The 27043-nt window shown below is 35.9% G+C and overlaps 1 protein-coding gene across 13 annotated transcripts in view; it reads right to left on the bottom strand.

Annotated features, from left to right (window-relative positions):
- Nars2 (asparaginyl-tRNA synthetase 2, mitochondrial) overlaps positions 1-27043 on the bottom strand; it is a 126629-nt gene that overhangs the window by 53677 nt on the left and 45909 nt on the right. For 11 of the 13 annotated variants that reach the window (XM_074082089.1, XM_074082093.1, XM_074082127.1 and 8 more), the window contains one exon: positions 15363-15457. The exons of the other annotated variants lie outside the window; for them this stretch is intronic. In XM_074082089.1, coding sequence (XP_073938190.1) covers positions 15363-15457 — 95 coding nt within the window. The remainder of the gene's footprint in view (positions 1-15362; positions 15458-27043) is intronic. 13 annotated transcript variants of the gene reach the window in all.

The raw sequence follows: 27043 nt of genomic DNA, 5'->3' as shown, positions 1-27043 counted from the left end.
TGGACATTAGATCAAGGGCAAACACAACAAGGGGATTGGACTATGAGCACATGATAAAAGCGAGAGCACACAAGGGAGGGGTGAGGATAGGTAAGACACCTAAAAAACTAGCTAGCATTTGTTGCCCTTAATGCAGAGAAACTAAAGCAGATACCTTAAAGCAACTGAGGCCAATAGGAAAAGGGGACCAGGAACTAGAGAAAAGGTTAGATTAAAAAGAATTAACCTAGAAGGTAACACCCACGCACAGGAAATCAATGTGAGTCAATGCCCTGTATAGCTATCCTTATCTCAACCAGCAAAACCCCTTGTTCCTTCCTATTATTGCTTATACTCTCTCTACAACAAAATTAGAGATAAGGGCAAAATAGTTTCTGCTGGGTATTGAGGGGGGGAGTGGGAGGGGGTGGAGTGGGTGGTAAGGGAGGGGGTGGGGGCAGGGGGGAGAAATAAACCAAGCCTTGTATGCACATATGAATAATAAAAGAAAAATGAAAAAAAAAAAAAGAAGAGAAAGGTAAAAAAAAAAGAGTTTACTGAGACTAATTGTCCATCAAGTACTTTACATGTTTTATTTCATTCTTGCTACCCAACAAGAGAGGTGATTTCACTGCATTTTATAACTGAAGAAAGTAGGGCCTAGACAAGTTGGTAACTAGTCTGTAGCATCACACCACGGCTGGCTTTATTAATAGTAGTCACACTCCAAGGCCTACTTCTGAACTGCTGCATGTGTGGATAATTCCTGTCTGCATGTTCCACCCCCTCCCCCGCCCCGACAACTGTCCTATCTTTCTCTTAGTACTAGTGTTTGAATTCAGGGCCTCATGCTTGCTGAATGGGAGCTCTACCCCTTGAATCACACCTAAACCATTTTTTTGGATCAGGTCTTACATTTTTGCCCAGGGCCAGCCTAGATGTGATCCTTTTATTTATGCCTCCCATATAGTTGGGATTACAAAGGTGTATCACCAAGCCCCACTTTTTGTTGAGATGAGGGTCTCACTAACTTTTTGCCCAGGCTGGCCTTGAACTGTGACCTTCCAGATCTCTACTTCCCGAGTAGCTAAGATTACAGGTGTGAGCCACCTACAAGTGCAGCCCAGATGTTCAATGGCCCCCACTTCATACACTACCACATGTTGCCACTTTGGTCAGGTTCCGGTGTTCCTGCATAGAAGAATCTCTTTTGGCTTTTTTTCCCCACTTCATTCAGCTACTTTCAGATCCAGGGTCATCCTCAAGCCTACAAGTACAGACCTGAGTAAAAGGAGGCTTTGTGGTAAGGCTTTGGTGATCAAGCAGTGATTCACAAATGTTAGCATACATTAGAGTAACTGATACTTGTTAAAACACAGCTTGCTGGACCCCATCCCCAGAATTTCTGCTTCAGTAAATCCAGGTAGGCCTGAAAAGTCTACATTGCTACAAGTCCTCAGGTGATGCTGCCGAACGAATGACTATACGTTCAGAACTTTCCTGAATGGTTTTCAACCTTGGCTACATAGTACAGTAACATATAACACTTTAAAAACAATCCTGATGCCTAGTCCTATCCCAGATCAATTAAATCTGATTTTCTGGGGAGCTGAGTTGATGCATCCTGGGACGTTCTAATGCACAGAGTTGACAATCATGGATCTAGATATTCTAATTACCAATTATGATTGAAAGCAAAATGTACAAGTAATTGACACAGAAATTGTTATTTCATGACAATGGTATGATTTACTTATAAACTATAAATAAAACCAAAACCTTCTAATATTTTTGACAGACTCCAAATCAAACAGAGTGTGGTTTATAAACACAAAATCACAAAATGGCCATCAGGAATTATAAACAGGCAAGGTGCTTTCAAGGGAACACTTAGCCTGTAGAAAAAAGCATAAAAATCCCTGTTACTTTCTTCTGAACTGGAGGAGGAATAAGGGAAGGATGAAGGAAAAGGAGGGGTGTGCCTTAAGTGGTAGAGCACCTGCCTAGCAAGCTTGCGGTCCTGAGTTCAAACCCCAATATTAACAAAAAAAAGAAAAAAGGAAAGAAGGAGGAGGAAGGGGAAAAAGGAGGGTAAGGAGGGGAAGAGTGAAAACGGAAGAAGGAGAGAAGAGGAGGAGGGAGAAGAAAAGATGATAACTAGGACGTCAGTGGTACAACACAAGGTACAGAGGAGAGTTCCTTTGGACCCTGCAGATGTGCACTCTTACACATGTGCATCACGTGACACAGACAGGCATTCCAGAGCCATACTGTATATGCCATCAAAATGTTAGGGGAAAAATATACATCAGTAACATAACAGATAAGTATTTTTGGCATATTCCCACAAAGGAATACTCTATAGTAGTGAAAATGAGGTGATATACATGGATATAGTTCAGGAACATAAGGTAACAACATGGATGTAGTTAGGAATACAATGTCAAATGAATAAAATGATAGAAGAACACAGATGATTCCATCTATATAAATTCAAAAACTTGCAAAATGAAACAATGTACTGCTCATAACTATAAATATGTGATAAGACCATAAAGAAAAGGAATAATTAAATAGGAAACTGAGGACACTGACTAGTTCTCCTGGGGAGGAAAAGGAATAGGATTAGGAAAGTACATACTGGACCCTAAGGAAATGAAGTATTTGGGAGGCAGTGGCTGGTGTTGAATGCATATACCTTTCCTATGTATCTGTTTTAAAAGTTTAATTTTGTGTTCACATAATATTTAGGTGCAAAAAAGGAATCAGAATGAAAAAGCTAATGGAATGCAAAACAAAAACAAAAAACAACCCTGTAAAATTATAAAAAAAGTAATGGCATCAGTGTCCCAATCACCCAGGCCACCACTTAGTTCTTCAACCAGAACCAGATTTCTGGTCTTCAAAATACACCATTAAAAAACGTAAAGGAAAGGCAGACTAGGAAAAAATAATTATAATACATGCATCTGACAAAGGACTTATATCCAGAATACATAAAGGACTCTCACAACTCAAGAATAAGAAGATAAACATAGGCGAAAGAATTGGAAAAAATAACTCATAAAACAAGCTTTGTGAATGGAAATCATCACACACAAAGTTCAACAATATTAGTCATAGAAATGCAAATTAAAACCATGACAAAATATCACATACTCACTAGAATAAAATTAAAAACACTGACAACACTGATTTTTGTCTAAGACGTGGACATATAAACTGGAACTCTCATCCATTCCTGCTGAGCATGTAAAATGGTGTAATTACTTCAGAAAACTGTTTGCCAGCTTTTAAAGTTAAGCACAAACTTACCATACAACGTAACAATTCCTAGGTATTTATTCAGGGGATATAAAAACATATTGTTATGATTTAGATATGAAGTGCCTCCCTAATGGGTCATGTGTTAAAGGTTTGGTCCCCAGCTGGTGAGAGGTGGTTTGACCACTGAGGGCTCTGCCAATCAATGGATTAATCCCTTGATTGATTCATAATCTGATGGCATTACTGGGAAGTGGTAGAAATTAGGAGGTAGAACCCAGTTGGAGGAAGTAGGTAGCCGGGGTTGTATCCTGGGAGGATGCATCTTGTCCCTGGGTCCGCTTGTCTGACTCTCTGCTTCCTGGCTGCCATGAGGTCACCTCACGTCAGCCAACCACAGACTGAAACATCTGAAACTACAACCCAAAATAAATCCTCCCTCTCTTGCTTCTCCCAAGTATTTAGATATAACAATGAAAGGCTGACTAATACACATATGTACACAGAGTCTTGTGCATGGATTTTTTCAGTTTCATTCAGAATAGTCTCAAACTGGGAATAACCAAAAATTATCAAAAGAGGAATGGGGAGAAAGGATTCTGGAAAGATAGTAAAATATGAAGCACCAGTAATATGCCTACCCCATGGACAACTGAAATGGCAGAGTCTGTCTACTGTTACTGTTCTGGAATTCTGGCCTCTGTTGAAAGCTTGAAGCTTCTGGTGGTTAATTTCCATCAATTCCAGCTTTTAGCTCAGTAGTAGCTACCCACTCACCACTTTTAGTCAAGAGGCAGTCAGCTACACAGGTATTCCTGCACACAGCTTGTGGAGCCAGGGTGGCATAAAAGAATCCTATCCTGCAGACTCTGGAGATCTGGGCTGTGATTGCTAACTGCTGGTCCTGACCACAGAAATACAAAGAGGCATATAGCTGCTGTGCCTTCCTCAACTGTTACCTCTCTTCTACTAACTTCCAAGTGATGTAAAGGCCTGAACCTTTCCTCTTTTCACTTTTCTCTTTTCTTTTTTGGAGCCAGATATTAAAGACTAAGACATTAAAAAACAACAGCATATGTAGGAAAATTAAGATAGTGATCTGTCTGTCCAGAGAAAGGTTCAGGCCTGGGAAGACCTTAAGTTTACCCCTCAGGGGTAAACTCTCTGCACAGACAGCCCACAACAAACAACAAACAGCACACAAAAACAGAAAACCCCAAGGAAGAGGGAAATCTGATTCTTAGAGTTATCACATTATTAGATTTCAAATGCCAAGTTTTCAAAAAAAAAAAAATCACAAGGCACACAGAGAAAGATAAAAATATGACTTAAAGGAAAAAACAGAAACTATCCTTCAGCAGACCTCATAGCAGATGTACTCTAAAAAGATTTAAAATAACTATCTTAAGGGTACTTAAAGAACTACAAGAGTTTGTGGAGAAAATGGCTTATGAGCAAAACAGCAGCACAGCAAAGAGCTGGGACACCTAAAAAGAAAGCAAAAGGCATTGGTGAGCAGGAAAGTGCAGCAGCTGAGGTGAGAAACTTTCCTAGAGGAACTCAAAGGGTACATCTAAGCAGGAGAAAAAAAGAGTTGGCAAAACTGAACACAGGGCAATGGAAATGATGGCATAACAGAAAGAAAAAAGATTAAGAAAAGTAAACAGAGTCTACATCTCCTGTGGGACTTCATGATTTAGCCCAACACATGTGGGGCGGGGGGGGGGGGAGAAAGAAAAGAGCAGACAGAATGAAGAAATAATGGCTAAAATCCCCCAAATTTGGTGAAATACATAACTAAACATTCAAGGTCAACATACTCAAATTAAGATGAACTTAAAGAGACCCACACTGAGATACATAATCAAACTTTCAAAAGTCAAAGCAGCAAGAGAGAAGCAACTCACTGCGTATAAGGAATCTTCAATAAATTATCTACAGATAATGCAAGGCTCTGAGTTCAAACTCTATGCCCCTCCACCCACACAAAAAAAATTCTATTATTTGGCAATTTTTTTCCTTCAAAGGTATGAAGAAATTAAGATATTCCCAGATAAATGAAAGGTAAAGAAGCTTGTTATCATTAGCTCTTCCCTGCCAGAACTGCTCAAGGCAGTTTTGCAGGATGAACTAAAAGTAAAGTAGAAGTAAGATCTCAGTAAGGGTAAACGCATATGTAATAACAGTTTGCAACTGCATTTGTTGCTTAATACGTGAGTTAAGAGACCAGCACACTAAAATGAAATTATTAGCCTAAAAGCTAGTACTGCTGCAACTTTGGTTTGTTAATCTACATTTTTTATATATAATTTAATGCCAACTCTTTTTTTTTTTGGCAGCACTGGGGTTTGAATTCAGGGCCTCATGCTTGCTAGGCAGGCGCTCTACCACTTGAGCCATTCCGCCAGCTCTATATAATTTAAGAGAGCAACACGTTTCAAAGAATTATTAGTTTATGTTTTGGGTCATACAATATAATTATGTGACATCAACATCCAAAAGGGCTAGGATCAGAACTGTTAAAGGAGCAATTTCTATCTGCTATTAAAATTGAGACAGTATAAATTCAAGTTACAGAGTGAAAAAAACACAAAAGAAGACAGTAGGACTGAAGGTGTGTCTTAAGCAGTACAGCGCATGCTTTGCAAGGGTGAAGCCCTGAGTTCAAATGCCAGTCCCACCAAAAAGAAAGTAATGCAGTAAACAAGGGGCATAAATTCTACAAGACATATGGAAAACAAATAACAGAAAATGATGAAAGTGCTTCTCTATCAGTAATTATTTTAAATGTAAGTAGAGTAAACTCTAATCAGAAGACAGAGATTGGAGAATGGATTAAAAAGAAAAAAAAGCACATGGCCAGGCAAGGTAGCTCATGCCTGCAATCCTAGCTACTTAGAAGGTAGAGATTGGGAGGATCATAGCTCAAGGCCAGCCCAGGTAAATTAAGAAGTCATAAGTGAGCACTGTCTGTGCTATCTGTGTATGCTGTGTATAAGAAACTTACTTTAGATCCAAGCACAGAAACAGACCGACAGTGCAAAGGATGGTGAGAAACTTTCCATGCAAATGGTAGCTATACTAATATCAGATCAAACAGATTTTAGATCCAAAGAGGTTTCTGTAAGCATCAAGAAGGGCCATGTGTCTGTGCACATATGACTTTATATATTAATTAAAAGTTCATCACAGTAACAAGATAAAACATCTATAAAATGTACACATGCAATGATGGCCCATCAAAATACGTAAAACTTAAACTGACTGAACTGAAGGGAAACCGACATTAATAGTTGAGGACTTCAGTATTCCCCTAATAATGGATAGAACTGGACAGAAGAGCCAGCATTTAATACAATAAACCAACCAGATCTAACAGACAGATAGAGGATATCCTGTAATGCTTGGAATTTTTCATATATGTACATTACCTACTTATACACATGAATGTACATTCATTAAATTTTTTTGTGTGGTGGTAGATGCACAATACTGTGAATGTACTTAACGTTACTTAACTGTATGCTTGAAATGGTTAAGACAGTGAATCTTGTTATTTATAATTTACTATAAAATGCAAAGAAAGATGAATAGGTTAACAAATTATGATATATCCATTCAACAGATAATATTTAGCAATTTAAAAAAGAGAACAGACTATTATATAAATCTCAATTGTATTACAGTGAGTGAAAGAATCCAGATACAAAAGAGTAAATATTGCATGATTCCATTTATATAAAATTCTAGAAAAGGATAATCTAATCTTTGGTGACAGAAAGCAGATCACTGGTTGCCTAGGGTCAGGAGTGGGGAAGGGAATCTGATTCCAGAGAGGAAGAAGACTGATTTTTGTTGTTGTTATATGTAGTACTGAGGTTTGAACTCAGAAAAAAACTTTTTCTTTAGGACATGAAATAGATGAGTACTTAAGTGAGAAAAATAATTTGTACTTGAAGAAAAAGGGAGTCAAGGAAGAAGTCATTTCAATTGAGCCTTTAGCAATAGGCAATATGGAAAAAGCAGTCTGGTGCTATATGTAACAGCATTAGAACACAGAATACCATGAAAATGGATGACAAGAATCATTATAATTAAAGAGGTATTGAGGGCTGGAGGCAGGGCTTAAGTGGTACAGCACCTGCCTAGCAAGTACAAGAGTACAAGGCCCTGAATTCAAACCCCAATGCCACCCCCTCAAAAGGAATTAAAAACCAGGAAAAAAAAAAAGGAATTGAAAATCAAGTAAGTACAAATGAAAGTATCAAGTGGATCAAGAAGAGACAGCCACATAAGAAGATAGGAAGACAGTTTCACACTCAGTTGTAAGGGGTACCTCAGTTTAACTCATGGTCACATGTTGACACTGTCACCATAGTCACAAAATAGGGTAAGAGCATTCTGAGTATGAATGGCTGTGAGCTCAGTATCTGAACTGATGAAATAATCCAAGGGAATCAGTTGAGAATTGCTCATAACAATCACAAGCCAACCAAACAATCAAAGTTGAATGAAATCAGCTCAAAGCCCAAGCTAATTTTTCCCCCAAAATGGAAACAGAATTTCCTCCGATTATTAAAGTAATAAACACTGATTTTTCTAATCTAAAAAAGACAAGCTTAAGGAAGGAAATAAAAATTAGCATATAGAGCTGGGTGCCAGTGGCTCACGCCTGTAATCCCAGCTACTCAGGAGGCAGAGATTAGGAAGATAGAGGTTCGAAGCCAGCCAGGGCAAATAGTTTGTGAGACCCTATTTAAAAAAAAACCTATCAAAAAGAGGGCTGGTGGAGTACTCAAGGTACAGGCCTTGAGTTCAAACCCCAGTACCACCAAATATATAAAAAAATTAGCATATAGAACCATTTTTTAATAAGTTGAATATTGGTATAGATTCTTTTAGACTTCTTCGTATGGATACACACACACACACACACACACACACACACAAATGGAATCATATTCTACCTCTTGATTTATAACCACCTTTTTTTTTTGTGTGGTGCAGGGACCAAATCCAAAGCTTTGCACATACTAGTCAAGTGCTCTACCCCATAAAAGCTCCATCTCCAGCTCCTCATAACCACTTAAAAAAAAAATGTTGTCAAGCTTTATCATCAGTTTCAATGGCTGTAGAGTAATCCATTATATGAATGAATCATAATTAATTTAACCCTCAATATATTGCCAGGATCCATTATATCCCACTTTAATTTTTGACTTTCTTTGTTAGTTTAAACTATTTATAAAAATTAATATTTCATGCTATATATACTCTTAGGGGTTGTATTAGTTTCCTAAGGCTGCCATGACAAATTACCACAAAGTGACTGCTTGAAAACACACATTTATTCTCTTAGCTGTAAAGGCTAGAAATCTGGGATCAAGATGCTGGGAGAGCCATGCTCCCTCTGAAGGTTCTAGGAAAGAGTCTTTCCTGCTTCTTCCTAGATTCTAGAGGCCACCAGCAATACTCAGCACCACTTCAATCTCTACCTGATCTCCATTTGGCCTTCTCCATATATCTCTGTATCCCAATTTCCTCCTTTCTCAAAAAGGGATACTAGTCACTGGATTTAGGGCTCACCCTAATCCAGTGTGACCTAATCTTAACTTATTACATCTACAAAAAACACTATTTCCAAATGAGGTTGCATTGATAGATTAGGACTTATCTTTTTATGAGACATAATCCAAGCCACTGAAGAGGTCATCAAAAACCCCAGAAATCTCTAGTGTTTTTAAGTAAAATAAACTCCACTGAATCCTTTCATGAATCTAAGATACACATGGGGTTTGGCATTCTTACTTTTTTTTGTATCTTAAATGAAATATTAAATGAAATGTATCTTAAATGAAAACGGAAGAATGATGAATGCCTAGGAAGATGCAGTGGTGAGATAAATTACCACCATTCTATTATCTTCAGTTTCCTTATTATAGTACACAAAGTACCGACTGTGTTATCTTCCAAGAAGGCATAACAGAAGCCTGGATACACCACTATTGTTGTCTTTTGCAGCTTTCACAGAACACAGTTGGGAATTCAGGCCTTTTATTTTTCATTTACAATAAGGTAAGAAAAATGATACAGAAAAATCTTTCATAGGTATTAGGTAAATCCAAAAAGGAATGCAAAAAGACAGATAGCAATAACCTCGTGTCTACTGATGATGGTAAAATTGTTTGTGTGAGTGAAATCTCCAACAATGAGCCTTTAAATAATGACTACCTAAATGAATGTCCTTAAATACAAGAATTGTTAAATGAATCATATCTTTCAAAGGATAAAAAAGATTCAGAGTATTTTCTTCCAATTATTCATTCCGCAGTGAGGTTTTCATCATGTAACAATTTGCCATAAGAACTCGGACCATCCATTTTGTTAAAAAGGGTATGACAATACTCTTTCATTACTTATGATAGTTACACACCAAAAATTTAATGTGCTTAATATTGTTAAAACTGGACAAATGCTGAAGAGAAGTATGATGTTAAGATGTTTGAAAGGAAAAAGTTTGATGTAAAAATGAAAGACTTCATTAACTTGATCACTGTAACTGGTGTTTAGCCTAAAAATAAAAATATTTTGCTCTTGTGGAATAAAAAAAAAAAGGCCACCTCCCTTCAACAAAGTTCTCAAAAGTATTGATTTTTGACAATATTGAATGCAGAAGCCAGAAGTAATAAGATGTTAGAACTAATTAGCGATGTATTTGAAATCTGGAGTCAATATTCAAAGGACAGTTTACATTCCAGGGTCATAGATAGCAGTGATGAGTATGAATAGCAAGGTGTAGTCAGAGGGCTGTGGCCATTGGAGTACTTTCAAAATCCAGAAACGTGAGAACGAAAATTTCTTGAGTTTGCCAACATCAAGAAAGAGAAAAGACAGCCCACAAAATGTGGAAAAATATTCACAAATCATATATCTACTCAGGAACTTATTACAAAATATATTATGAACTCTCACAACACAATAACAAAAAAGACGAACAAAATTTTTAAATAAGCCAGGGATTTATATAGACATTTCTCCAGAGAAGATATACAAATGGTCAGTAAACACATGAAAAGATGCTTAATATCATTAGCTGTTGGGGTAATGCACATCAAAACCATAATGAGATCCTATGCTACACCTATATTACGCTAAATGAAATAAACCGGTCACAAAATATGATAATAATTGTTTGAGTCCCTCTACATAAAATATGCAGAGTAGGCAAATTCACAGAGACAGAAAGCAGACTGATGTGATTATCTAGGGTGTAAGGCAACCAGTAAGGAGTGGACAGATAGTGTAAGTTAATAGCAAAAAAGTTTCTTTTTGGGGTAGTAAAATATTCTAAAATTATTATGATGATGTCTGAAAACTGCAAAAATATACTAAAACAACTGAATTGTATATGTTACATTTGTAAACTTTAAGGTATGCAAATTATCTCTCCATAAATCAGTGTAAAATTGGATTTTCTATCATTAAATGCTTATGGAATTTCTATTAAAGCTGATTTTCAAAATCACTTTATCATCACTTCTGCACATTATTCATAAGACAGCTTTAAAATATAAAAATAAGGCCCACTAGCCTCAGATAGTAAGTAGTAATGACTATTTTTCTTGGTATTTTATGGGCTAACCAATTTTCCTAAACAGGTATTTAGATTGTTAGTAATTTTTCACCATTATATAGTTGCTTTTAATACTTGTTTCTGTATCTGTGTAGAACTGTCAGATACTTCCTTAAGAAAAATTTCTAGAAATGAAATTCTGAAAATGTATCCTCCAGAGAGACTGTACCAGTTGAGACTTTCAACAATAATGTTCGAGAACATCAGTTTTAACTTGAAATATGCTTGAGTTCATGACTTAATAATAAAAACAAACAAAAAACCCAACCCCATAATAATAAAAAAAAATTCTTTCAATTAGGTCAATCCTTCCTCCAATTTTGGCTCTAAGTAATAAGAAATAGAATATTTTATTATATCTTGCAGGCTTTTACTTTAGAGCATTTCTAAATCTGTCAGAAGGAACTGCCACTTATAAGTTATATGTTTTGGCAGATGCAATTAAAACATTTAGCTTTGTCTAATTTTATGAATACTTGTAACTCTATTTGCTGAGAGCACATAGAAGCTCTCTTCACTGTAGTAGTAAGTTTATATATTCAGTGACCAAATCTTGGTTTCTAAGTACCACCTTCCACTAAAAGGAAGGAAGGAAGCAATCAGGGCTTTTTAGAGAAATGGCTAATTCTAGAGCTAGAGTAAGAAAAATTAGCCTGGGAAAACTGCCCAATCTTGGCAACAACAAAAAGATGTTCTTCAGTAGGTAAAGGGATAAACTAATACATATGAACAACAGAATATTATTCAACACTAAAAAGAAATGAGCTATCATCAAGCCATGAAAAAAAAATCATGAAGGAAGTGTAAATGCATATTACTAAGTAAAAATCTGAAAAGCTACATATTGTATGATTCCAACCACATGACATTATAGAAAAGGGAAAATTATGGAGACACTAAAACGATCAATGGTTAACAGGGATTAAGAGGGAGAGCTGACTGGGTGAAGCAGAGAGGATTTTTAGGGCAGTGAAATTACACTCTATGACACTGTAATGGTAGATAGATGTCATTACACATCAGTTGAAATGCACAGGAGGGGACTGTCATGTGCACTGTGGACGTATGATTTATCAATGTAGACTCATCAACTGAAGAAGGAGAGGAAGAGATGGAGAGAGCGAAGGAGAGAGAAGGAAGGAGGGAAATAATAAAGATAAGTATAAACAAATCTAAAAAAAAAGGCTAAGGCATCCCTGTGGTAACAGAGTAAGAAAGTACTGAGGATCCAGGCATGCCAAAGGGACACAGGAATCAATCCACATGAGTTTTCAATTAACTGAAAGTAACACGACTTGGTAAGATGGCACTAAATGACAACCCAAATGATAATAAAAATATACAAGTCTATTGTGATATAAGTGACTCACTAAATACACAAAAGGTGAAGAGACAACAAATCTTCCATCTCCCACTCCCCCAGCCCACGTCCCAAGTGAGAGCAGAGCACACTAGACTTAGTGACACACTCCCAAAGAACAGAGTATGAAAATGGGAAAAATGACCATGTTCAGTGAGGAAATTTGACAATGACTACTTTATCCAAGAACGTAGGCTAACGTCACCATATGGATATCATGTATTCTCTGATATGATGTGATGAGAATACTACTTCACCTCTTCCAAAATCCCTTACGACCCCAGTCTAGTCATGAGAAATACATCAGACAAACTTAGCTTAAGAACATTCTACAGCACGAAAAAGAAAGATTTGAGAAACCATCACAAACTGGAAGAGACTTAGGAAAGAGACCAGTTTTAGGTCGTACTCTGAATTGAATCCTGGAAATAGAAAGATATTAATAGAAAAACAGTGAACTCCAAATAAAATCTGGAGTTTAGTTAATAGTTACATACTAACATTGGGTTCTTAGTTTTGACAAACTGTACCATGGTAATGAAGGATGTCAATACTGTGGGTGGGGGGGGTATATAAAAACTGTGTATTATCTTTGCAACTATGTATCTACACATGTTTCAAAATAGACTATTTACTTAAAAGTATTAAAAAAACCTAACTTTAAAATTCAGTCGTAAGCCCACAAAATTAACATAGATGTCCTTTTGGAAAATACTAACCTTCTAACTTTAAATATATGCCATTGAAAACAAAGCTGAGGGAAAGAGTACTAACAATTTATTACTGGAGATTAAATCATGAGTTAATCAGAAACATGATGTGCTGTACATTAATAGTCTTAGAATTATGCATATTAAACTAGGAACATTTGAATGACATTATTTGAAATACTTCATAATGCATTATAAATATAAAACCTAATATCCTACCAATTTAATCCTCTGTCAAGTTTCACCCTACATTGTTTTTTTGTAGTTCACTGCACTTTACTGGGAAAGGGGCATGTTTAATATATTACTGGTATTATAATACAGAAATAACTGTCTGATAAATTTACAACTTTTCCATATCATGATCCTCCTGAGGGGGAGACAGGAAGATTCTAACATTATAGATAAAAGAAATGAATACTGGAAGGCTGTCAAGAAAGGTTACCTAACCTTGAATATAAGGCCAAAGGGTGAACAGGGCTTTTTAAAAAGGCAATATCCTTTCAATGACCTGTTCAGAGGTTATTTAATTACTTAGAGGAATATACTGGCTCCATTATTCTATTTACTACTATGTTAAATAACCCAGAGTAGTTTAAGTTACATATTAATTTACAGGTTTTTGTCTCGTAGAGTTGGAAATAATTTCTTTCAAATAGAAGAAATAATCCCAAAGATCAGTGTTTACTGGTCTATAGAACACTAAACAGTTTGTAACTAAGAGAAATCTTACTCAACCAGTTATTAAGTTGCAATACAGAGCTTCTCAGATGTGCTTTGAAATAGTTCATTTTCCTTGATCTTTCAGTAAGTAAGGAACTAAATAAAGTCTCTGAGAGACACTCACTTGTTATCTGTGGGAGAGATAGTTTTGTTTTTAAAATATACTTCAACAGGCATACAAACATCCTACAACATGTCTGACATGCCTTCTCCACGGCTAGCTCTGCAAATCCTCCAGTTTCATAGTGCTATTAGAATGAGTTTTTCTCAATTGTATTCTGAGAATACTGTCAATTACTATTACATAACATCTTTCTATTTCAAATATATGTAAATAAGAAAATAACATACATTACTTTTTGTTTGTTTTGGACAGGGTCTTACTATGTAGCCCAGGCTGGCCTTGAACTTGCTATTCTTCTATCTGCTTCCCAAGGCATGGGATTACAGCCTATCATGACCAGCAGGTATATGTGATTTTCAAGATTATCTTTATTCCACTATTGACTTTCTATCCTATAAGTAAAGTATGTCCACAAATAAACATGCAATCTATTTTATCACATTTCCCTTGAGTTTCCTCATCTGTGCTTTAAAAAAACAGCAGAAAACACAAAGATTTCCTTCTCACTCAAGCTATTTTTTGATGACATTTTAAAGTCTCAGTCTCTATATGAGAAAACAAAGATATACACAGGAAATTCAGTGCTCATTGAGTCAGCATTAAGAAATTATCTACAAAGGCGGGACATGATGGCTGTCACCTATAATCCCAGCTGCTGAGAAGGCGGATATGGGGGAATCATATTTCAGGCTAGCCTCGACAAAAAGTTAACAAGAGTCCATCTCAACAAACAAGCCAGGCATGGTGGCACACTCGTTAGCTATGCAGGAGGTATAGGTAGGAGGACTGCAGTCCAAGGCTGATACTGGCAAAAATGCAAGACTCTTATGTAAAAAAAAATCAACTAAAGCAAAAAAAGCTGAGGGCATGGTTGAAATGGTAGAGTACCTACAAGTGCAAGGCCCTGAGTTCAAATTCCAGTATAACAAAAGAAAAAGAAGAAAAAAGAAATCACCAAGAGAATCACAGAACTTAAGATTTAGACAGGACTTTATAAAGTCCCTAGTTTCAAAAAAGAAAGTTGGGCCCAAAGGAACACAATGACTTCCCAGTATCTGAAGGTGGCTAAAATTCATTAGATTTTACTTAAAAGACATACTAATGGATCTCACAACAGACCTAAGGGTAAATGTTTATTTAAACCAATTATTGAAAAAAATGTTTCCTTCCAGTTGTTCCAGGTACTTTTACTTTTTCAAAGTAAAATGAGCTAACACCTGTTGCACGTATGAACCATGAACTCCCTCTCCTTTTATACATATGATTATAATATTTAAACTGATTACATGGCTGAGATTTAAGCAAGAATTAGTAAAAGAAAAAAAAACACTTCACATTTTCAGTGCTACATTTTTTTTACTAAAAACAAAAGTCTAGACTAATGATGTTTTAGTAAGAAATGTGGATATTTTCAAATTGTCAATCTAAACAAACTTGTGGTAAAATCAAGTGGACTAATGGCTAAGACTAATTTGAATTTTTAGGTTTGAGCACTGAGAAGAGAAGCACTATTTCCCTTTCCCCAACACCACAATCAGCACAAGCAAAAGAGAAAATAAAACTTTGTACCCTGACATTACTTCTAGGTGAAGCTGTCCTGAGACTGTTAAGAAAGCAGGAACATTGAAGAAATTCTCCTTTGGCACCTTTGTTTTGCTTGAAGGCTATAAATGAAAAAGCACAAGCCACAAAAAGTTATTACTTTTATTACCACAAAAAGTTATATTTTGCTTTGCTTTTCACATTCATATAGGAGACACAATAAAAATCACAATGCAGAGCAGGGTGTGGTGGTACACACCTGTAATTCTAGCACTCAGGAGGCTAAGGCAGGAGGATCAAGAGTTTGAGCCAGCTGGGGCTGCACAGTGTGACCCTGTCTCCAAACGAACACACACACACACACACACACACACAAAATAAAATCACAATGCCATTAAACTTATATGAGGACCATTCATTCTCATGAAAATAAAGAGAGTTCTCAGCACACACCTCAAAGACAGAATGCCTGCTTAGAAAGTACTAACATCATGGAAGTTTACCCTATATTGTCAAATCATACAACCAAAAGACATAGCACTTTTGTTTTAAAATACATTTTTTTCTCCCTAAAAAGTAATTTTGGTTAAGGGGCAAACCAAAAGAAGAGACTATGAATTAAGAACTTTAACAGTGAAAAATTACACAATCTCTTCGCGTTTTGACCCAGGATTAAGATTTAGTTTTCACAAGAGAATAGCCTTTAGAACATGTGTTGTATTATTAAAACACTGTTTCAATGCAGATTTTTATAAAAACACTACAATTACAATTAGTCCTCTGTATCTTTAGGTTCTGAATTTATATATTCAATCAACCTCAGAGTGAAAATATTCCAAAAAAGAAAAACTTCTGTCTGAATGTTTGTCTGTCACCCCCTAAACAATAGAGTACTACAACTATTTGCATAGCTTATACTGGACTAGGTGTTATAAGTAACTGAAAGAGGATTTAAAGTACACAGGAGGACATGCAGGGGATACACACAAATGCTACATTTTTGTATTAGGGACTTGGGCACCTGCAGATTTTGGTACCACTGGGGGTCATGGAATCAATCCTCACAAATACTTAGAAACAACTACATTTAGTTTTCACTGCAATTAAGAGATAGGAAGAACAGGACTCTATAGAAGAGCAATCAGACATTTATAAACTTACAGTATAGACAGGATTCCATTTGAAATGGGTAAGAACTAGTCAATATTCATAAAAAGAGGTAAGCTCAAAAAAGAGGGGGGCAGTATTAAGAGGTCAAATATGATTTAAACAGTATAGTTAAGATAGCTTCTGAATCAAGTTATAGTATTTTAAGTACTTTAGAATAGCTAAATTACCAACTCTTGTATTTCAAACTATGTGCTTATTTGAAAGTGTTTAGCATATTACTACAAAAGCTATTAAAACCAACTTTAAATATGTAATATAGGGTTCCTATAACAGACTTAGTACCAAATATTAAATTATGGAAACATAAAATGAAGGTATGTTATTTAATTTCATTTGCTGTTCTAAAGATATTGAATGTCATGAATAGGGCTGTGTATATAAATAATAAATGTATTGTGAAAATTGCCAACTGAAAATTTCCATTTATTTTTGTAATGACCTATTATTTTTTCAAATTTATTTTTGATACTTGCTCTAGAGGTCCTATACGCACAGTTTTTTTTTTTTTAATTCATCTTTGGGCAGGATATGTGGCTGTAGTATAGTGCTTGCCTACCATGTATGAGGCTGTGGGTTCAACTGTCAACAAGGCAGATGAACAAATGAGTAAATATTCATCTTTAAGTCCCATCAGCAATGAAGGGATATTATTTCGAAAGACTTACATAATCAAGACTAAATACTTGACCTGATACATGTTGGGATTTAAAATAAAAGCTATGTTCTATGATATTTCTTCACTAATTATTTATTGAAAAATTGCTTTCTACTTCAAAATTTTTTTGGAGGGGATAGTGGAGTTTGAACTCAAGACTTTCATACTTGCTAAGTGCTCTACCACTTGAACCACTCTGCCAGCCTCTAGAATTGTTTTTCTAAATGAGGTCCACCAAATTTGCAAGACTAACATGCCTTCTCCTTTCCTTTACTTCTTTAGTTTGTAATTTGCATTAGGGTTTTAACCCACCTTTACCTGAAGTGATTTCTGTCATTACTTATACATTTAAGAAAGTCAGTCTTTCATTTATTAGCAATATACAAAATGGATTTTGATTTTCTTACATATACCTAACCTATTTAAATGAGTGCAAACATGGTATTTTATTATATCATCCACTGGTATGTGTGACCATTTACAGATTTTCATACTACATTGTTATAAATTATTTTCTAATTTAATTTCTTTTGTATAATTAAACCATTACATAGATTTTTAAAAACCCTTCTTTGTGCATTAAGTTATATTACCTATAAATCTGATTTTATAATATTAAAATGACATTATAAAAACATTTCTTGTAAGAAGTAATTACTGAAAGTGATGTCAGCAAAACTGGTGGCGGAGGTAGTTCCAAACATCTGCTTCCTCACAGAAAAACCAAAAAAAGAACAAAAACTGTGAGGATCTGAAAAACAAAGGTTTACAGCAAACAAGTGAATGCTCTATCATGAAAAAGGCAACTTAAAACTGGCATAATTCACCACCTAAGGACAGCAGAGTCAGGTTCCTTCAAATGTACATGGACCTTCTTTCAGAATAGACCATACACGAGGACATAAAAAAATCTCAACTGAAATCATACAAAATATCTTCTTTGATCACAATGAAATAAGACTAAAAATGTAAAATGGTACAGTTACCACAGAAAAGTAGTTTCTTAAAAAGTTAAAATAGAATTACTATGCCTGAGCAACTCTACTCCTAGTATATATCAAAAAGAATAAAAATGAGGCTTGAAAAAACACTTGTACATAAACGTTCATTGCAACACCATTAACAATAGCAAAGAAGAGAAACAAATATCCATCAATGGAAAATGGATAAACAAAATATGATACACACAATAGAATACTATTCAGCAGTAAGTATATACCTATATATTATTCAAATGAAGCATACTTTCATATACTGAAACATGGACAAACTTTGAAAATGTTTTGCTAGGTAAAAGATGACATGTAAAATGTCCCTGTGGGTTTGTCTGCTGTGGATATTCATATTAATGAAGTCATACAGTAGGTGGCATTTTACGTCTATCATCTTTCCCTTGGCATGACGTTTTCAAGTCATTATTTGCAGGGAGGGAAATATGAGTGACTGCTTAATAGGCAAAGGGTTTTCTTTTGTATAAATAAATATCTTTCAGAATTTAACAGAAATGGTAGCCCCTTTAAAATGTGGGCTTACCTTTTTATTTTTGTTATAAAGGTCTTTTATTATATAGAAGTTTAATTTTTTTGGTGATACGCAGGTTTGCACTCACAGCTTCACACTTGTTAGGCAGGTGTTCTACCTCTTGAGCCACTTCACTTTTTTTTGTGTTGTATATTTTTGAGAGAGGGTCTCACAAACTATTTGCTTGGGGCTGGCTTTGAATTGTGATTCTCCTGATCTTTGCCTCCTAAGTAGCTAGGATTACAGGTGTGAGCCACCAGTGCCTGTCACCCCTTTAAAATGGTTAGTTTTACTGCACCTCAATTCTTTGAAAAGCACATATAAAAAAAGTAATCATTAGCTAGGCACAGTGGCATACACCTGTAGTTTAGCTACTCTGGGGGGGGCTAAAGCAGGAAGATCACTTGAGACCAGCTAGGAGTTTAGGGCCAACCTGGGCAACATAGAGAGGCTCTGTCTCAGAAAGTATTTACTGAATCTGACAAGTTAAAAAACTCCTAAGTTTTAGGACTGCAATCTTACATTTGCAATTTTAAATATTTCTGTTAATAATGAGAAAGGATGAAAATAATGAACTAAGTGTCCAACTTTGTGACTGCCTGGCGGGGAGAGATTTCTTTAACAAGATCCTAAAATCACATATGATAAACTGATAAATTGACAAATTTGAGTACATTAAAATGAAATATTTCTATTTGATAAAATAAGACATTGTCAAAGTTAACAGAGAAATGTTAGATTAAGAATAAAATATTTTTGACACCTAAAATCAAAGAGTGACTGAGGAAAGAATATATAAGCAGCTCCTGCCAAGAAAACAAAGAAATTATGTTCCCCAAGTGAGAAAATAGATATATAGAAAGGATACTCAAATGGCTAAGATGCATGTGATGCACATGAAGAAATACTCAAGCTCACCAGGAATTAGAGAAATGCAAATTAGAAGGTATTTTAAGAACACTTTATAAACATCAGATTAATAAAAAAAATGAGACTATATAATATCAAGTGTAAGTGCAAATTCAGCATGATAGGGATAATTCTAATATGTACTCTATGATTGCCAGTTCTGGCTATTTAATCAAACACCAATTCAGTTACTGATGTGAACTGGTTTTACAAATTTAATTAAAGCTTCAAATCAAATGGCCTCACCACAGAGGTTATCTGGGTATGCCTGTCTTATCACACAAGGCCTGTAAAAGTAGTGTTTTCTGCTGCTGGCTGTAGAGGTCAGAGATTCACAAGACAAGAAGAATTCCACATGCTGTTGCTGCTTGCAGAGGTAGAGGTCCTGGGAGCAGTCTCTAGGAGATGACAGCAACCCAGCCTGCAGCCAGCAAGAAAATAGAAGCTTCTGTACACTAACTGCAAAGAGCCAAATTCTATAAATAAAAGGAGTCTTGAAGAGAACCTCGAGTTCTAGATGAGGAAGCAGCCACTGACACGGTGGTTTCAGTCTTGTAACAGGAGATCCCAGTCATGACATTCTGGACTTCTGATTTACAGAATTGTTAGTCAAATAATGAGTGTTGTTTTTTTGTTTTTTGTTACAAAGCAATAGAAAACTCATTTAGAGAACAGAAATATGCAGAAAATGCTGGCAGAGTGTAAACTGTTCATACTATTTTAGAGAACTGAGTGAAATTAAGACTGTATACAAAGGGCTAGGTTGTAGTTCAGTGGTACAGTGCTTTTACACACATATCCCTTAGGAAATATGTATGACTAATGCAGTAATTTTTTCTGGATGTAAGTTAGAACTGGAAACACCCTACCAGTTATTATTTGGAGGAAGAATAGGTAAAATGTAACAGAACTCATACCGTTGAATACTTTGTAGCAATTTATTGGCAACATGTAGACTTAACTACAACAATGTGGATAGACTTTCAAAAGAGAAAAATGGGAAAAATGGGAAAATGTAGGAAATATCAATGGGACTTTTCTATGATCTTCTCACTGAGAAATAAATTTGGGGTCCATCTTGATTTTAGGTATCTCTATTTCCTTTCGCCATTTCAATTAGTTTTCAGTTGAACAAACATCTATAGATGTGCCGGTTATTAGGCTAGATACAGCATAAGTTCCCTTTGGAGCATACAATATATATATATTAATATCTTGGGCTAACACTGTAAAGCAAAAAGTACTTAATATGAAGCTTTAAACTTTTGATTTTTAGAAATGTGTGACTGTCTGGAGGTTATACTGAGGAACTCTTAATTTACTCACTCATCATTAACTGGTCTGTTAATAGCCCAAAGGAACTTAAGAACTTACCCCAAGTTTTTTATTCTTTTATGTGTATTAAAAACTTCTGGTTCACAGATTCCTGAAATACTAACTGCTGCTCATTTTAATGGCTGAGGATAGGGGTATAGGAACCATGGGATCCACAGAAAATGCCTCACAAGCAGGATGCAGGACAAGCATACCAAAAAGCCAGTCAATACCATTATATACTCAACAGAATGGCCCAGATCCAGAACACTAACAATGGGACAAATGCTAGTGAGGTTGTGAAGCAAAAGGAGCTCTCATTTAACACTGGTGGGAATGTAAAATGGTACATCTACTTTGTAACATGCCAGGTAGTTTCTTAATAAACTGAATATATCCTTAGCATATGAATCAGTGATTGTGCTTTGTGGTATTTATCCACAAAAGCTGAAAACTTATGTCCATATTAAAAAAAAAAAAAAACTGTACATGGGTATTTATTCATAACTGCCCAAACTTGGAAGCAACCAAAACATCTATTGGTGGGTGAACTGGGTAAACGGCTGTATACCCTGAGAATGGAATACTATGCAGTGCTGAAAAGAAATGAAGAGATGTGAAAAAACTTTAAATGCTTAAAAGAAGTCAACCTGAAAAAGCTACACACCGTCTGATTTCATCTACAATCACATGCCTCATAAGCATGTTTTGGTCAAGAACAGAGACCACATTTACAATGGTGGGTTCCATAAGATTATAATGGAGCTAAAAGATTGCCATCACCTACTAAATGCACTGGTGAAGAAGAAGCAAGAGAAAAGGAAACTAAAGGGGAAGGAAAGGAATCTTCAGAAAATTCACAGTAAAGGGTGCAAAAGCTTTTGCAGACCTTAATAAACTCCTTCAAAAAGTTGAAAACATTGACCCCAACAACAAGAGGTCTTCACTAATGGAGAGGAATATTTATGGTGCATTATTTACTTACATGCACATCTCTGATAAAATAAAAAAGAAAACAAACAACCCAAGCAAACCACGACAGATGCATTTCTGTAGAGTGACATCTCCTCAGGAGGAGCAGCAGGCAGGTCCTTCAAGAAGTGACCCTGTCACTGCAAGAGATGAAACTCCATGAGTGCTCTTGCCCCTGCAGACCTTCCAGGTGGATGATGAAGACCTTGACCACTCTAGACTAGCACGTGTACTGTGTCTTAGATCTTAACAAAAATACAAAGTAAAACATAATAAAATAAAACTAAAAACAGTAAAACACTTAAAAGATTAAGGATATAAAGCAAGAAAATAACTTTGTACAGCTGTACAATGTGTGCTTTTAAAAATAGCTTTAAGCTAGGTGCCAGTAGCTCATGCCTGTAATCCTAGCTACTTGGGCAGAGGTCAGGAGGATTGTGGTTCAAAGCCAACCCAGGAAAATAGCTCATGGTACCCTATATTAAAAACAGCCAACATAAAAAAGGGCTGGTAAAGTGGCTCAAGTGGTAGAGCGCCTGCCTAGCAAGCGTGAGGCCGTGTTCAAACCCTAGTACTGCCAAAAAAAAAAAAAAAAAAGTTTATACATAACAAGTTACAGTAAGCTAAGGTTAATTTATTATTGAAGAAATTCCTTTTTAAAAAAATTTAGTGTAACCTAAGTGTACAAGTTTATACGTCTAAAGTACTGTGTGGTGATGTCCTCAGCCTTCACATTCACGTGCCTGTCACTGACTCAATCACAGCAACCTTCAGTCCTGAGCTCCATACACAGTAAGTGCCCTAAGCAGGTGTACTTTTATTCTTTACACTGCTCCTCTTCCCCCCACCCTGCCTTTTCTCTCAGGCCTTACTTGAGCCACAGCTCCTGCCCTTTTTTGCTTTTCATTATTTTTCACATAGGGTCTTGTACTTTTTGCCTGGGCGGTCCTTGAACCTTGATGCTCCCACACTATCAGAATTACAGATATGCACCCATGTCTGTCTTGTTGAGATGGGGTTTTGCTAACTTTTTGTCTGGGCTAGCCTTGAATTGTGATCTTCCTGATCAATCTCTGCCTCTCAAGTAGCAGGGATTATAGGTGTGAGCAACCACATCCAGATATACTACTGCAGTTTTTCTGTAGTTAAAAATACTTATCAATGTGTTATAACTGCTTATACTTACAATATTTCCTATAACATTAACATTCTGTATAGGTTTGTGGCCTAAGAGCAATAGGCTATACCATCTAGGTTTGTTAAAGTATATTTTTATGAGGTTCACATAATAATAAAATCACCTAACAAGTTTCTCAGAACATACCCTGTCATTAAGTGAAACATGATAATATATGATATTGTGGAAAAGGCAAAACTCTGGAGAAAGCAATAAAGATCGGTGGTTGCCAGTGGTTAAGAGGGGAGAGAAGGATGAATAAGCAAAGCATTGAATATATTTAGGCAATGTAACTACTCTGTCTGATACTATGAATAGTGGATACATGTTGTTATACATCTGTCAAAACCCATAGAATATACAGTACCAAGAGTGAATCCTAGTGTATACTGTGGACTTTGGGTGATGACGTGTCTGTGTAGATCCATCAAAGGACAATGGTGGGCAATGGAGATAACGAGGAGGATGGGTGCATGTAGGGGCAGTGGAGTGGTGGAGCGTGGTATATGGGAAACCTTTGTACCTTCTACTCAGTTTTACTGTGAACTTAGAACTGCTCTTAAAAAGTCGTAAAATTTAAAAAGCCACACAACATATGAGTCTCTAGGATCGATACGCTATGTCCTTCATTTGCCAGGAGAAACAGTTTCATTTCTATCAACCTCAGCAGATGTAAACAAGAGGTAAATAAAGAACTCTTCTGGTGGCGTCCATGTAGACAGGAAGCTGTGGAGACTGGTTAAGTTCACATAGGGTACAACCTTATCTTTTCTCTGACTTCTTTATTGCAAAGGTGAGACTCAGAAACAGGATTTTAAAAAGTTTGTAAATAGCCTAGAGGTTTCAGAATGAGATGATAAAATAAGTAAATGAATACTGAGCAACAAGTCTGACTTTCACATTCAAAACATTTCTTAAGGACTTTGAAGCATTCTATGCTGGCAATAAGGCACAGTTCTCAGTTGAAACAAATAAAAATTCAACTTGTAAACATGTTAAAATTCTAGAAAAAAGTTTTTGATACAGAGCTAGTGAAGTTTAAGACATTTTAAAAACCGATAATTTACCTATGAAGCATAAACAACATGTTTCTACTAAAGTACTTGCTGAATATCACTAAATGCTAATTTTTCTAACTTTATACTGGGGTAATTAACGTGTATACAGAAAAATATAAAAAATTCGCAGCTCAAAGACTCATTACAAAGTGAATGCCTGTGAGACTACTACTGAAACCACAGGACAGAATAGTGACTTCTCAGAACATCCCTGTGCTACTCCTCATAATTCTTCCCCAAACGTAGCAGTTAGCCTGATCACCAAAACTTTACTTCATTTTTCTGTTTCTGACTTTATATACATGCAATCATCTTAATAGGTATTCTTTTATGTCTGTCAAAACTATAGTTATGGACTGAGAAAGTAGTTTAGTTGGTAGAATGTTTGTTTAGCATGCACGAGGGCCTGAATTCTATCCCCAGAACCACACGCAAACAAGCAAGCAAATAAATTAATATTTATAGTTGTGAGACTTATCTGTGTTGTTGTTAGGAAATACCTTCAATTATTTCCAACTTGAAACCAATGGCTCATGTTGACATGTACATTTTCATAAATGTCTACTGATATGTACTTGTGAGGAATAGACTTGCCGAGTCACACAAGATGTGCATATCTTGGAAGAGAACATTATGCCAAACTGTTTTCCAGTGGTTATACCAATGTTCTTTGCCACCAGCAACACACAAGACTTCACATACCATGGTGTACCAAAATAGTTATTTTCAAAGTGTGGTTTGTGGGTACCTGGCATCTCCTGACATGCTTTCAAAAAGGCTCATGAAGTCAAACTATTGTCATAATGTCAACAAGGTCTCTGTCTTTTTCACTGTCCTGACATTTGTACTGATGGTACAAGTGAGTAAAACTGCTCAAATGGAGGCAGTGGCACCAAACTATACTATTAGTCATTGCATTCTTCACCATCATGTCTTATAAAGGGGAAAAAGAAAGAAAAGCCAGTTTCACTTACGAATGTCTTTGATGAAGCCATTTCAGCAACTGATTTTATTAAATCTTGACCTTTAATATACACCTTTTTAAGTACTTAGTGCAACAAAATGGGAAGTACACATAAAGCACTTATACTGCAAAATAAAGTATGATTATGTATTAGTTGGCTCTGCAACTAATGTCTCAGATGTCATAAAACATCTGAGATTAACAACTTCAAAGGAGAAAAGGTCTATTTCAGTTGTTTCAGATTCTGGCCCATGGTCAAATGGGATAGTGGGGAGCACAAAGTAGAGCAAATCTGTTCACCTCATCATAGTCAGGAAGCAAAGAGAGAAGGGACCAGGGTCCCAACATTCTCTTTAAGAGCATACTCCAATGACTCCACTTCCTTCCATAAGACCCTTAAAGGTTCCATTATCTCCCAAGAATGCCACAGATTGAAGACCAAGCCTTTAATACATGAATGTTAAATATTCCAGAAAGGAAGAAGAGGCTTTGCAAAGAAGAAATGAAAGAGTTTTATTTATTACATATTACTTTTGAATGCATACTAGATGTTGGAATTGAATAAAATCACCAGGGAGGGATCACAGATCAATGCTTCTCATTGATGATGATAATCTTCCCTGGAAGAAAATTTAGGAATTTGCAGGAGGTGGGCAGGAGTCAAAAATGTCCTACAAAGTCTTGTATAATAAAGACCATTCTAGCAATCTCCCAAATTTCTAATGTTCTGTTAGATATTCACATAGATGATTTGGTGTATTGACCAAATGATGATTTGAGCCACCTGATAAGCAACCATTAATTTATATATTTTATTTATTGGGTCTCAGTGTAAGATTTCTCCACACAAGACTTCTAGGCAAAGCATTTGAAACCAACACAATAGAATCCATCCCAGCCTAATCTATGGCTTAACTAACCTTTTCCTGATCAGATAAAATATATTACAGCAACATAATCTAATCCAGCCTTTCCTTATCATATACAATAGAAAAAAACTTTGGTAGGTTATTTTGCCATTGGAAGACAAAATAGCATAGCCAAGAAAGAGAAAACCAAGAACAACCAAAAATTTTAAAATGTGTGTAGCCCAGGGAATTTTCTATCATAAGGATCTAAAATCCTCCCTATTTATTTGAGGATTTCCAAGAAAATATTAAACAAATATTTTGAATTTCCCTCCACTTCTATGTTCTTACAGTACAACAAATACAGCTGAGTAGTTTCACAGTTTCAAGGGAATGAAATAGAAAAACCCACTTGAGTCTGCTCTGTCTCTGTCTCCATATAAAATATATAGCAAGGAGAAAGCAAGCAAGAGTTGGCTGAATGGTGGAAAAGAATATAATCAACAATGGAAAATTTACTTGCCCACCATAATTACTCCATAATCTACTTTGCTCTTTCCATCTTCTTTTTTTGTCCCCTCACCCTTGCCTCTCCCCCATTCTAGTAACTCATAATCCCAAAGTGGAAGACTTGAGAAGAGAATGCGTAAATATGAAGCATACCACAGTAACCTAAAAGGTCTAAAGTACCAGAAAAGCACGCTGTTGCCCTCATTACCCCAATCTGCGGTTTCCTTTAAAGATCACGAAGGAAAAGGGGATTGCTCACCATCTGTATGCTCTACGTGACCAGTCAGCATCCTATTTTTTTTCTTTATTCCAGTTAAGGACTTACAAGAAGGCTAAACCTTTCATGACACAGATAGAAAAAAATCAAAGAACCTTGGAGTTAGAGAAGACTTTAATTCCACCTCTCTGTTGTAAAAGAAGAACCTAACACTTAAAAATGGTATACATTCAATGTTAAGCCAAATGTTAGTTCAATGTTAACTAACTAGTTTTTGGCAGATCAGTACTAGTACAAGTTTCTCAACTTCTAGTACAATTACATTTCTACTATATTAAGTTACTCCCACATAATTTTTTTCCCATAGAACCGAAATGAAGCTATGGTATTCAG

The sequence above is a fragment of the Castor canadensis genome, chromosome 1 (assembly GCF_047511655.1).
Source record: "Castor canadensis chromosome 1, mCasCan1.hap1v2, whole genome shotgun sequence".
Classification (NCBI taxonomy): Eukaryota; Metazoa; Chordata; class Mammalia; order Rodentia; family Castoridae; genus Castor; species Castor canadensis.
Note: the sequence above shows the minus strand (reverse complement) of the source record. Positions and strands in the feature narration are given on the sequence as shown.